This window comes from Porites lutea, chromosome 10, assembly GCF_958299795.1.
Source record: "Porites lutea chromosome 10, jaPorLute2.1, whole genome shotgun sequence".
NCBI lineage: Eukaryota > Metazoa > Cnidaria > Anthozoa > Scleractinia > Poritidae > Porites > Porites lutea.
The window spans coordinates 12,583,173-12,596,561 of record NC_133210.1 but is presented as its reverse complement, the minus strand read 5'-3'; the positions used below and the strand labels follow the sequence as shown (position 1 = coordinate 12,596,561).

The window sequence follows — 13,389 nt, the reverse complement described above, 5'->3', positions numbered from 1 at the left end:
TTTCGTCGGAAGCCGATTCACTTGTTGTATCTACACAAAAAAGTTAGTAGTTTCATGTCGATCAGTCTAATCTATAACAATTGTTTTGCAAAGTTTGTGCCTGTTAACTTCCTGATTAAAGAAAATGTCACCTTGGGTCTAATGTTTGCCGTTTGCCGTAAATGCGACTCTAAATCTTTCGCTTTTCCTCTCAACGACTACTACAATCCATAAATTTGGTCTCATAAAAGTTACTGCCACGATCACTCCCGTCGATTCGGAATCGAAGAATTACGTTGACGACAAAGCCGAAACATCAGGTTTAAGTATTACAATTACTCAAGTTAGGAAATCAAGAGATAAAAACTGAAAAAAATTATCCTTACGGATAGACGTGGCATGAATGTCTTTATTTTTGAGTAGTAAAGATAAACATTGAACGATAAATGAAGAGAAAGCTTAGCAACATGTTTCAAAATGGCGTTAACCGTAAACGTGATTCTAAATCTCTAGACGCCTGCGTTTGCATGGAAGTTTTCCGTGGAACCAGTGGGACAGGCCTGGTAACAATTCTTTTCGGGCCTTTTCACCATCCCTGCTTTACTTTCTAAAATCCCTAGCTGATCCTTTTTTTCACTACCGTTAATGCTTTGCACAGATACCAGGAAATAAATTCAAGACTTTTTCCAGACTTTTTCCCGAAACAATAAATTCTTTTTCCAGACTCAAGGTTATCAAAAAGGTCAGTGATCAATAGACACCTTACAAGACGCAGGAACAAAGCTTTTTTCATGATACATATAGGCTGAAAACATACGGGCGAAAAGAAGAAGATTTGACCGAAACGAAAAAAAGTTCAGTTATAAAACAGTATTTGTTGTTGCTTTAGAAAAAATCAAGATTTTTTCTATTTTTGCAGACTTTATCGCCATTTTCCAGACGTTTTTCAGGTCTGAAAATTGCTGAAAATTGCTGCTCAGCACGAACCCTGAGTTTTTACAAGGTATTTCACTCCATAACTTGCCAGTATACACCCCCGTAGTGAGAGCTACTTCCGGTCCCACCGGGGATGGATTTTGATTTCGTCACTATCCAGATCTTGGAATTATTTCTGATTGGTGAAAGCAAATTTTCAACCAATCAGAGGTGCTACCCAGATCTGGGTAGTGACACGTCATCAGTATGGAATTTCTGCGCTCGTTTCTCAGACGTCACTTGGTGGGGAAACCAGTGGTGACGTCGCGAAATGTCGGTAGTTTGTTTCTCAGGCTAAGCTGGGTCATTTACGAGTGGAAATGCCACACTGCACTTGACGCACGTATCATGGCACAAAGGCTCTGCGTACGCGTGACAGAAATTAATGTGCAACGATGCTAAAGTAAGGTGATTATTGGCCTCAACAATGTACACAAAACCTTTTAGCCGCAGGTGGGAATGAGGGAAGAAAAGCCCCCTTTGAAGCTTCATTATAGATTGAGCATTTTGCCAGGGTAGAACCGCATTTTGGGCAAACAAATAATAATGATAATAATAATAATAATAATAATAATAATAATAATAATAATAATAATAATTAAAAATTTATAACGCGCCTTTTCCATGCAAATATGATCAAAAGCGCGTGACAACACGTAAATGTTAAAAGAAAATAAAAGCTAAAATGAGCAAAATAATTAAGGCTAAGAATAAACAACGCTAAAAATTAAATAAATATAAAAAACACTAAATATATTACATAGTAGGTTAAAAAAATTACATATCAAAAGCTAGTCTAAAAAGATGGGTTTTAAGTAAAGATTTAAAACGTTCAAAATTGTCCTCAAGACGGATGTTAAGGGGCAGAGTGTTCCATAAATTAGGGACAGCAGATGAAAAAGCACGATCCCCTAAAGTCTTTTTCAGTTTTAAACTAGGATACTTTAAGATAAGACCACTAGCTGAACGGAGATTATAGTGGGGCTGTTCTTTAATAGCAATCAAATCGATCAAGTAACCAGGCGCATGACCTTAGATAGCTTTAAAAGTAAAAAGAAGTATTTCAAAATCAATACGAAATTTGACAGGAAGCCAATGTAACGAACATAGGACTGGTGTTATGTGACTGTAGCGAGGGACATTAGATATAAGCCGAGCAGCTGCATTCTGCAAGCGTTGCAGTTTAAGTAGATGAACAGAGGGTAAACCAAATAGAAGGCTGTTGCAGTAATCTATACGACCAATGATAAAGGCATGGATCAAAGTTCGTGCAGACTCCTGGGACAGATATTTTCGGATACGCCGAATATTGTATAACTGGAAAAAACCCAGATTTACAAGTTTTGTGGATCTGTTCCTGGAGATTCAAGTTAGAATCGAACCATGTCCCTAAATTTCTTGCCACAGTGACAGGAGTAACGTCAATGCTTCCTACGGTAAGGCAATCAACATTTACTTTGGAAAGTTGTTGTTTTGTACCAATCAACAAAACTCAGTTTTGTCATCATTAAGTTTGAGCTTATCCGTAAGCGTCAACGTACGAATGTCCGATATACAGCGTTCCATGGCAATGACCGCATCAGTCTGATTAGTAGCCGTGTCAGGACTAAACGACAGGTAAAGCTGAGTGTCATCAGCATAGGCATGTGCTTCAGGTAGATGGTATTTGATGACTTCAAACAGTTTGCTGGAATAAATGGTAAACAACAATGGCCCCGGACACGATCCTTCTGGAACGCCATAAGGAAGCTTAAAACTGTCAGATGTAAAGCCATTTAGCGAGACTCGTTGCGACCTGTTGTTAAGATAAGACGTAAACCAATTAAGGGTGGTGCCATTAATGCCGACACTTGTCTTAAGACGAGCAAGCAGGATATTGTGGTCAACAGTGTCAAACGCTGCGCTCAAATCTAGGAGAACTAGAAGAGTTACATGCTTTCAATTCATATTCATGAGAATGTCGTTTTGTTCCTTCAGTAGCGATGTTTCTGTGCTGTGACCCTTTCGGTAAGCGGATTGCGAGGTTGGATAAAGGGCGAATCGACTCATATGACTGTGAATTCGGTCGAAAACAGCGCGCTCTGTCAATTTTGATATAAAGTCCAAGTTACTGACAGGGCGAAGGTTATTCAACTGCGTCGGGTCTAGGCTAAGTTTCTTAAGGATCGGAGTAGCCAGAGCTTCCTTCCATTCCTCAGAGAAATGGCCGCATGATAGCGAAAGATTCATAATTCGTGAAATAACAGGCAACAGCACGTCAAGGCAGCCAACAAGCAGAGAAGTTGGCATCGGGTCCAATGGGTAGGACTTCTTAGCAGACTTACGGATGAGCGCAGAGACGTCGTTTTCCGAGAGTGGTTGAAAGGAATGAAAAGCATGCGCATCATCTACTTCCTGATCAGGAGGTAGCGCATTGCAGGCGCTTGGATCGATGTCTACGGCATCAATATCAAAACGAATTCTATCTACCTTTCGAACGAAAAAACCGCCGATGTCATTGGCTAGTTTTGATTTGTCCTGATAATTAGGAAACGAAAACTCCTCTTTCTTAGCAAGGAGTTGTTTGGTAGCTCTGAATAATTATATAAAATACCTATTCTAATCAGTGATTTTAAAAGAGGTAACTTTCTTTTTCCAGTAAGTTTTCAGGTCTGTCAAAACCTAAAATACCTCCGTCATCTAGAACCAACACTCGGTCGCAATCTTTGATAGTGTTTAGTCGGTGAGCGATCGTGATAACCGTACATTGTTTGAACTTTGCTCGTATGGTTTCTTGAATAACTCGATCTGTTTCGTAATCGACGTTTGCTGTTGCTTCGTCCATGACAATAATCCTGCTTTTCTTCAGTAATGCACGAGCCAGACATAGAAGTTGTCTTTCTCCAACACTGAAGTTGATTCCGCCTTCCCTTACTTCCTCGCTTAGTTTCCATGGCAATTTTTGCACCATGGCTGTAAGACTCGCTTCTTCCAGTGCATCCCATAATTCATTGTCTCCGTACTCGTCAAAGGGATCCAAATTCATGCGAAGTGAGCCGGTAAATAGAATAGGATCTTGGGTAATAACTGAAATCGCTCGACGTGAATTTTGGAGGCAGATGCTGTTGATGCTGACGTCATCAATGATGATTTCACCCGTTGCCTCAGGCATGCGAAAAAGCGCGGCAACAATGGAGGACTTCCCTGCTCCCGTGCGGCCAGCAATTGCTACTTTCTCTTCCGCCTGAATAGTAAAACTGAGGTTTCTCAGCACCTCAGGCCCACCCTGGTAGTAAACAAGGCTGATGCCACGAAATTGTATTTCCCCTCTGTCGGGCCATTCACGAGAGGGCCGGCACTGGATCTGGTATCCAGGCTCCTCCTCAATCTCGGTGTACGTCACAACGCGTTCCACTGACGTCATAAAACTTTCCACTTCAGAGCACTGAATGACTCCAAACTGTGACGTGTCTACAACCAGCTGAAGCGTGTACACCAGTGACAAAGCGGTTACACCTAATGGAGAAAGGACAAAAAAACATTTAATTCAAAATAATTGCTAACATCTGTTCTATGAAGCTTCTTGATTCCCTGAGTCAGTTATAGCCGGATTGGAAGCAGTCTATTTCTAAATCTCGTTTTCTCTAAAGTGGAGACAAGTCGGCAAACTCACGCGCTTGCTGATCTGGTCATAAAATTAGGTCCTTGGCACAATGAATCTAAAACCCCTTTTTTTGCGGTCAGCACTTCGATGTTCGAAAGAAAAGCGAACTCGGGATCGAGATTTTTCCCCAAATATTAAACCCTTAATAGCAAAATTACTGAAAAAAAGAGAGGTCTGCAAAGCGTGCAAACTTCACCTGGCTCAGACTCCATTATCAGCTGCCCAAACAGAACCAAAGTAACGAGAAAAAAGCACAGCATGTCAAGGCGAAATCCGAGCCAACGAACTCCAGAGAGAATCATGAACCACGCTTGATTGTGGCTGTCTTGACATCTGAAAAGAAAACGGTCAAAGATAGTCTTGGCAATTTTTTGTTTTTTCCTTCCTTTTCATAATAATAATAGTAATAAGTTATTTATATGGCGCCATTTCACTCGATAACCAATGACGCCTAACAGGGTTACTTAAACAAGAACAAAAACAAAAACAACAATATATATATATATATATATATATATATATATATATATATACGGCTAAATAAAAAGGTCTTAACTCTATTCTTAAAAGAACTCAAGCTTTCTGTAGTTCTTATTTGGTCTGGTAAATTGTTCCAGAGTGAGGGGCAATGATTGAAAACGCGCGCTTTCCATAGGACTCGAGATTACACTTAGGGACTACTTGCAATCACTTGTTTGTAGAGCGGAGTGTTCTGCTAGGTGTATATTTAATTAAAGAGTCTGTTAAATATTTATTCCTTTTTTACATCTTAATGCTTTTTGAAGATTTTAATAAGCGCCACGAACAAACCTGAACAACTCTTCCATAAAAGCGCCTTCCCTCTCATAAGCGCGAATAGTCACCAGTCCTTCCAGGGTATCAGAAAAGTGGGAGATAACTGAACTCCTGTTGAGAGCTTCAAGCCGCTTTAACTCACGTGACGTCTTCATGTAATAATTGCCAATCAAAATAAACATGGCTATAAGTGGGGTGGCCCCCACCAAAACCCAGGGGTTAAGAACGGAAAGGAGAACAACCGAACCAACGCAGAACAAAATGAGTTGAGTAGAATCTACAAACACGTCTGGCAACAGTTCATCCATAATCCCAATGTCCCTTGAAAATCTGTTCAATATTCTTCCTGACGGGTTTGTATCAAAGAAAAAGACGGGAGCTTTTAGAACAGCTTGCAGCATAGAGTCGTGTAGATTTGCAGAAGAGTCTAATAGCGCGACAAAGAGGAAGGCCGCTCGTGAGATTGACAGAAAAAATTCTCCTCCTACGAGTCCTGCGAAAATGTAAAAGCTGTCTAGCTGCTTCTTTTGATCTTGTGATTTCCTCGTGATTTGCAGTAGCCACCAATCGGGGAATATGAGTGAGCCTGTTTAAGAGATTGCAATACAAAGCCCTGTGAGTCAAACATTTATGGTGGCTGAAGTCTTAGCTATATATATCTGATTCAATAAGGTTGCTTTGGGCGTTGGGAATTGCGCATTGGGAAGCTATTGTTTGGTGGTCACTCAGGTAAATCATTGCCTTGTTCCATATGCCCAAATGCCCAATGCCTAATAACCAATGACTAAAGCAACCTTTTTTGATTCAGCTGTATACGTATTACATTAAAAAACTTTCCACTGTTTGCTAACTGTCTTTGAGGGACTTATTTTAACTATACCTGAATAAAAGCCCTCCGATCGCTTGAGAATGAATTTTGAATCAGCGTCTCCGACGTCTCATTGGGAACAAGAAAATAAAATATCTTGGACTAAAACGGGTTATGGTCGTGACCTACCTTGAGCAAGGATACAAAAAAGGGACAGAGCAACAAGAGACTTGAGATCAAGTCCAGCTCTCAGGTACCTCCAGTAATATTTCCAGGACACGGTACCAATCAATCGATCTTCATCTGATTCTAAGCCAGACGACTTTACATCTTCCGTCACATGCGAACCGATAACCGCACGTTTGCAACTTTCTGCACCCGTAAGGCTACCCGTTTCTTGCCATTGCAACTTGTGCCCTTCTTTCAAGAGATTTTCGTAACTCCCTTCCGTAATAACGGAGCCCTCTTTCATCAAAACTACACGATCCGCTCCTTCTAATAGCTGAAGAGTGTGTGTAACCATCAAACGGGTTTTATCACCGAGCGCGCCAAGAATACACTTTTCAAAAATGTATCTCCCAACTTTAGGGTCAACAGCGCTTAAAGGATCATCTAACAGATAAATATCTGCGTTGGTGTACAATGCACGAGCAAGGGCCACGCGGGCGCGTTGGCCTCCACTTAGCATAACGCCGTGCTCACCAATTCCAGTCATATCTCCATCCGGGAATCTTTGTATGTCCTCAAGCAGGTCACATGATTCCAGTACCGTGTTGTATCTGACCGAGTCAAATGCCTGACCAAACAGAATGTTATATCGTACCGTGCCAGAGAATACCCAGGGTTGCTGACCAACATAGGCAATCCTTCCATTACATGATACTCGGCCACTGGAGGGTGGTAATTCCTTTAGGATGGCGTAGAGCAGTGAAGACTTTCCGCATCCCACATGGCCGGTGATGAAAACTAAATCCCCACCTTTTATCGACAGACTCACGGACTTTAAGACGGGGTAAACTTTACTGCTATTCCAAGCGCAATGTACGTTATGTAGTGTTACGCTTTTGTATCCATCTAAAGCGGTTATTTGCCTAATTTTGTTGTTTCCTTCATGAGAAGTGTCGTTATGACTGTCACCTTTGCTATTTTTGTCGTCTTGAATCAGACAGCCGTTAATCAAATGGAAGTCATTAACAATTTCCTTGCTTGTTTGCCTGTTTGAAAAGGTTGTTTGAAGTTTTTCATGAGACTTTCTTTCATTAAATTCCAAGAAATGTTGAATTCGTTCAAGCCCGGCAAAAAAATCGGCCAGGGCAATCGAAGGCTGTGGTATACTCCAACAAATAGCAACTCTCCATACGCTTATAACTGATAAAATTATGAACGTGTTATATGTAGAAAGTGGTGTTCCTGTAGCAACTAACGTTACCAGGGAAATGAAAATGGCTATTGGTCTTACTGTGTAGAGTAATGAAGCATTACAAGCCAGTATGGCGCTCTTCCAGCGTATTAACTCCATTTCACAGCTGTTGGTTTAATTAAAAGAGATGACGTTAAATTATATATTAAAAGAGTCTCTTCCTTGAGACAAGAGATAGATTTTGCGTTAAAGGGATGAATATTTTCTTTAAGGAAGAGGAGTTTTGTAGATTATTAGAAACGCGACTATCTATTTACTTGAAAAGCGCCGCGGGAATTATAAACTAAGATGCAGTTGAAAGATGAGCTGAGTGTGGGCTTGTTTGCAGGACATGACTAAGTGTCCCCTCGCCCTGATCCTTATGATCAGTTAGACGCAAGCAATTTGTCTAACATGAAGTCATATGGAAATTACAAATAATTGTGTCTAAAATGAAGTAACCAAATTTCAGAGTTGCTTGTATTTTTGGACACAAGTTAGTCTGTGTATGTCATTTTCATACTGACTCAGGGCCGTAACTTGGATCTCACCAGATGAGAGAGAAAAAAAGATTCAGTCAAGATATCTACAGCGACTTTCTTTAGTCTCCCTGCAAAAGGTTGCCTATCGATCATTCGACACACCAAATCTTCTATTATCTTTGCCGCGTTTTTTACTGTGCTTTCACAAGACAGTAACTTCTCTGAAGAGTGGGGACGGAGAGAGCGAGTATCATTTTAAAGTATATTTTTGCATTGCATGTTTAAATCCAACTTTGACACAGAAGAATACCAGATTTTTTTAAGGTATTACCTTCGTATGTTCTTCACTCTTTCTTCAAACATCCATTCCCAAACGTACATCTTTACTGCCCGAATCCCAGAAATAACAGAATTCATTATTCGCAGACGATCATCGGTGATGGCAGCAATTCTTGAACGAAGCCTGCAGCACAGGCTACCCATTACACTGTAAAAGACAACTAAGCACAACAGGAACGCCAGGCAGGTCAAAGGCTTCCACCCGAACAAATACCAGGTGAATAACGACAAAAACAACGTTCCAGTGATACCTTCTATCAGGTGCATGAAGCTTATAAACGATTTATCGATGCGCTGTAGATCACCACAAACAAGATCCAATATGTAACCACTTGTAAACGCTGCCAAATCCACCTGTCTGAGATGCAAAACCTTCAGAAAAAAGGAAAATCAGAAACGACTCATTATGTTAGTATCTGCTGCTGTGCTGGCTATATACAGCTGTTTCGTCCATATCACTGCTCGTCAGGTTTGTCAGTAACCCTCAGTAATATACAATATTCATTACTTGGGCTTCTGCGCAATGCTCAAGTCTAAATCTGAAGGGCGTTCTCCGTCATCGCTGTATAGAGCGTTTTCACTCAAGTGGACAGCATCTATGCAAAGTTATTGGAACAAAAGAAAGCGTTCAACTCCCAAAGGATTGGTTTGGAACACCAACATGGCTGCCGTTTTATTGTTCTGGAAAACCAGTAAGGCCGCCGTGACGTCATGTGAAAACGCTCTATATTTTTGGGTGCATACGCATCTCCTCGATAAGCTGGAAAACGAACGGCCTTTGCTTGCAGGGTGAATGAAGAATCTGAGCATATGGCAAATTTCAAGTGTCTCGTTCATTCCATGTTGAATCAAAACTGCCCAGAACTTGACCAATTTTCTACTAGACTGGGTAGGTGACGAATTGCACCATGGCACTGTTTTGGGGATGCTGTGGGTTCCTTTAGAGAGAAGAGAAGTCGTTACGTCACGTTGCCATGGTAGCAAAATTTCTGGATGACAACAAACCAAAAACGTCACTTAAAAAGTGAATTCGCACCGTTTCAAACTTAATCGATCTTATTCAATTTCATTCAATTTGTCAAAATATTTGCGAAACTTTCTGGGGTTGAATCCGAAAGGACCGTATTTAGGGTAAAAAAAGGAAAGAGATAATTTTTGTGTTGTATGCTCCATAAAGCAGGCGCGTGAAATTAGGAAGTTTCATGTCACGGTCTTGCAGCGAAGGCTAAGAAATGTACAAAAAAGCGAGATGCACGTGCAAAGTTTTTGTTTTTTTGCCGTTCTCGTTGCCGTCACCGTCGTCGTTGCTTAATTTCCCCATTAAATTGTTGTGATCCCGAAATTTGCTGCCAAGGTAACGTGACGTCACACTTCTATTCCTCTCTCAAAACAGTCTCATGGTGCAATTGGATACTCATCCACCCAATCTCACACACAATCTAAACATAAGCCAATCGGATCTCGGAGCAAACCACATGTATCCAGTACAAGCCTTGTTCACACTAGCCATTTTTTCTTCCAATTTTTTCTCGAAATTTTGTTAGAAGACAAGTTGCACTAAACCTTAACAAGAATAACTCTTCCTGAATCGGAATTAACATGCTTTGCAACGTTTTCTTTACAGAAGAGGCGTCCCAAGAAGCAAGCGAAATCCTAAAGATTACGGCAGCGCTGCAGCAAATTCTTTGACGCATTGTAAGAGAAGACAGGCAAATTTGCAGGAGTTTTTACGCAACGGAAGGTCACGTGCAATTTGTCTTGCTTGGTGGTACAGCTCCAATGGAGGCCAAAGCGTTGCGAAATTGCTCAGTTTAATATCTAGTTATACCTTTTGAAAGAGCATTCCCATAGCTGCTGACTTCCACCGAATCGACAGCAATGAACTCCTGTAGGCGTACTGTTGTCCAGCTAGTATTCTTACAAGCAAAGCAAAACAGATCCCAGTGGCGTAAAGAAAAGCCCGGGATCTCCCTTCAGGCGAGGGAGATATCAACGCAGGTAACAGGAAACTCAAGAACACTGGCTGTAGAGAATTTAGCACACCAACCATAAAAGCAGTTATCGACAAGAACGCATAATCAGTCCAGGGAAACATGCTAACCAAAGATCTGAACAACAAATGCTTCTCTAGATTTCCACGCGTCTCGCTCTCTATGTTCCACGCTTGGATCAATTTTTTGGTACAAGGTTGAGTTTTGTCTTCGTTGATTAAAGGCAAAAGGTCATCGTTCTCGAGAGGACGTCTATTACCAACCGCAAAAACGTTATTCATCCACGAGAATGAGAGGACGGACAAAACATTTGCGGCTTCTTTGGGGTTGTCGCTTAATTTCATCTGTTGTAGACTTTCGTAACCAGGTTTTTCGGCCATCTTTGAACTGATTTTATAAACCCATGCCAAGGCAAGCTATTAAGCTGAGTAAAGGGAAAGAGAGTCAGAGATAGAAACATTCAAATAATTTCGTCGCGTTTTAGCCAGATGGAAGATTGCATATAAAGTTGCATTATTTGTCCTCTACAAGGATTTCAAAAATACTTTCAAGCATTACAGCGGAGCTCGGGTAGCGGAGCACCGTGAGTAAGAAAATCTGGTTATTTATTCATCCAAGAAATTTTGGTTCTGACAAAATCGTCCGTCCGTACGTCCACCCCTTCATGTAAGCTGGGTTGAAATATTGCATTTCAAGCACCCTACACGTTTCGGCGGTAAATCACATGGCCATCCGGACTTTAAAAGAGAAAAATAAAACAACAAAGCCAAGTTTTTCTTTCCACTAAATTTTAATATCTACATTAACGTCGGAAACAGAGAAAGAGCTAGAGCGAGAATTAAGAAAAAACGGAGACCAATTTCATTGGAACAAAAGCATGAAAATTTTATAGCGGCGGTGCAAATGAAAAATGCTAGCAGTCACCAAGGTGAAAATGAAAGTGAAAAATAAGTGAACAGGAACACATACGACATTTTCTCCATAAAACAAGTAACTAGGAAGTTTCTGGAAGTTTCACGCTGTAGTGGTGCAAATTAACGGCAAAGAAATGTCCAAGAAGTGTGTGGTGCACGTGCAAGGTTATTGTTTTGCTAGCTAGACCTATTGTTAACGTTGCTGTTTTTCACCGTTCCCGTTGTCTTCACCGATTCTTCAGCATTACACGATTTTACATTTTGTTTGAGTAAGCTAAGAGAGCTTCGATTTTAGCCCTGGCTAAATCTATATATTAATGACAGGTATTGTTTAATTCCAAAAGAAATCAGAGAGAAAATTCGATCACTTTAAAAGTATAAAAACAAGTTTGACTGCCTGAACCGAAAACGCGCCTTTGGTGAATTATTTGTATTAGGGCCGTTTATACGAGAGAAAATAAGCCGCGGATAACGTAAGACGCGAAAGGGACAATTTATAAGGGTACGATTTACATAAGACGCGAAGTGCTCGTTTTAATGGTTTCACGGCTTAGTTTTGTGGCCAGACCGGTCCAATGATAACGTAGTTTGTTTTGGTGCCTTGCGTAATTAGCGACACGAGCAAAAAAGCAAAAAGGTTCGCTTTGGTCAGGAAAATCGCCATATTTTACCCTGTCTTTTTCGTTTCAAATTAACATTTCGGTCAAGGTTAGTGCTGGGCTGTTACGAAACCTGTGCGGAAACCTCGACGAAAAGTTCGCAAGCAATCAATCGAGTGGATTGAAGACGTTCTGACGATGGATGAAGTGGAGATTAGGCGAAATTTCCGGGTCTCTCGTGCAGCATGTCATTTTCCCGCCACTGCAGCGTGCGTCACTCGGCCGTGGAGGACTGGGATATAATTGAAAACAGAGCATACGCAGCAATCGTTCACGGCTTCAGCAAGCCGCCGACAACGTTTGAGCGTATTGACATTAAGCATCAGTCCAGACCCCGCCCTCTCGCGCTACTGCAGGGTATTTGCCCTCCTTGTCGGTTCCAGGGATGGGGCATTAGCAAATTTTGCGCTGCCCGAGGGTCGGGCATTTGCCAACCACGGGGCAACACCCGAGCTTTTGACACGCACGTGATTTCCTATCCGAATATAACTACAAAGAGGATTTTACTGGAAAAACAAGCAGATTGGCCCATCTGTCACGGTTAAGAAAAAATTCTAGGCGGTTGTAAAGGCATTTTATGCATGTATTTCTTCTTTGCTTATCAAGCCAGAATTACATAGCGAAATCGGGAGCTATCGCCGTGAATCGACGTTTTTTTAGTTATTGAATCAAATTTCTGTTGATGTTATTTGAAGAATATCATTTCATATCAGTAAAAAACTATTCAAAACAGATAACTTTACAGCACGCTATTAATTCTATTGTCAGTTATTTTATAACAATACTAAAATAATAAATTGGTGTCGTCGTAACGTGAAGTCTTAATTAGAATAGCACTATTACAAAGGCAGACGTTAATTGAAACAAATCGCACATTAAAATGCTTAAAATGGTACCACTCGACCATGCGAGGGGGCAGCCCGGGGATGGGGAAGGGGGGGGGGGGCAGGCGCAGCTGGAATTGACTGATGCATTATACGAACACTTTCACGTCCCTGGTAAGTCGAGGCTCGGATAAGTGCAGCCCAAAACTCTTCGGTCAGGATAAGCCTTGGCTTGAGCTAGCCGTGGGTTGAATAACGTAGATTTTGTACCATTCATGCGGGGTGTTCGCGTCTTATGTGAGCAGCGGCTTATTTTCTCTAAAAGGGCAGCCTCTGGGGTCCTTCTAAAGGCGTAAGATGCGCTGTTTTAATAACTTAAATTTGTCTAGAAATTTCAAGAATTTCCCTGTTCTTTTGTACCTCTGAATTGTTGTTCTTTTCGATGAGTTGCCATGTAAAACCAAAGGAACAAACAAGATACGATCCCGGGATACATGCGTAACAAAACCACTCACTAGTTAAATTGGCCATGTTGCCACTATGTTTGTCCTGGCTCAACCTGGCGGTGTAATGGATATCCA

General features: G+C 41.2%; 1 protein-coding gene across 1 annotated transcript; it reads right to left on the bottom strand.

Annotated features, from left to right (window-relative positions):
- Positions 1–3,552: 3,552 nt before the first annotated feature.
- LOC140949528 (ATP-binding cassette sub-family C member 4-like) lies at positions 3,553–10,791 on the bottom strand. The gene is made up of 6 exons (XM_073398689.1): positions 10,249–10,791; positions 8,413–8,792; positions 6,390–7,726; positions 5,408–5,978; positions 4,794–4,930; positions 3,553–4,449 (listed from the first exon to the last, which is right to left on the bottom strand). The coding sequence occupies exons 1-6, from the start codon at positions 10,789–10,791 to the stop codon at positions 3,566–3,568; spliced, it is 3,852 nt and encodes a 1,283-aa protein (XP_073254790.1). The 3' UTR covers positions 3,553–3,565.
- Between the last annotated feature and the right edge of the window lie 2,598 nt (positions 10,792–13,389).

Excerpts from the sequence above, each read along its gene's own strand:
- LOC140949528 (XM_073398689.1), bottom strand. The coding sequence starts at position 10,791 with ATGGCCGAAAAACCTGGTTACGAAAGTCTACAACAGATGAAATTAAGC. Across the intron at positions 7,727-8,412 it reads AGAGTGAAGAACATACGAAG|CTGTGAAATGGAGTTAATAC; the intron begins GTAATACCTTAA and ends TTAAACCAACAG. Across the intron at positions 4,450-4,793 it reads GATAATGGAGTCTGAGCCAG|GTGTAACCGCTTTGTCACTG; the intron begins GTGAAGTTTGCA and ends TTTCTCCATTAG.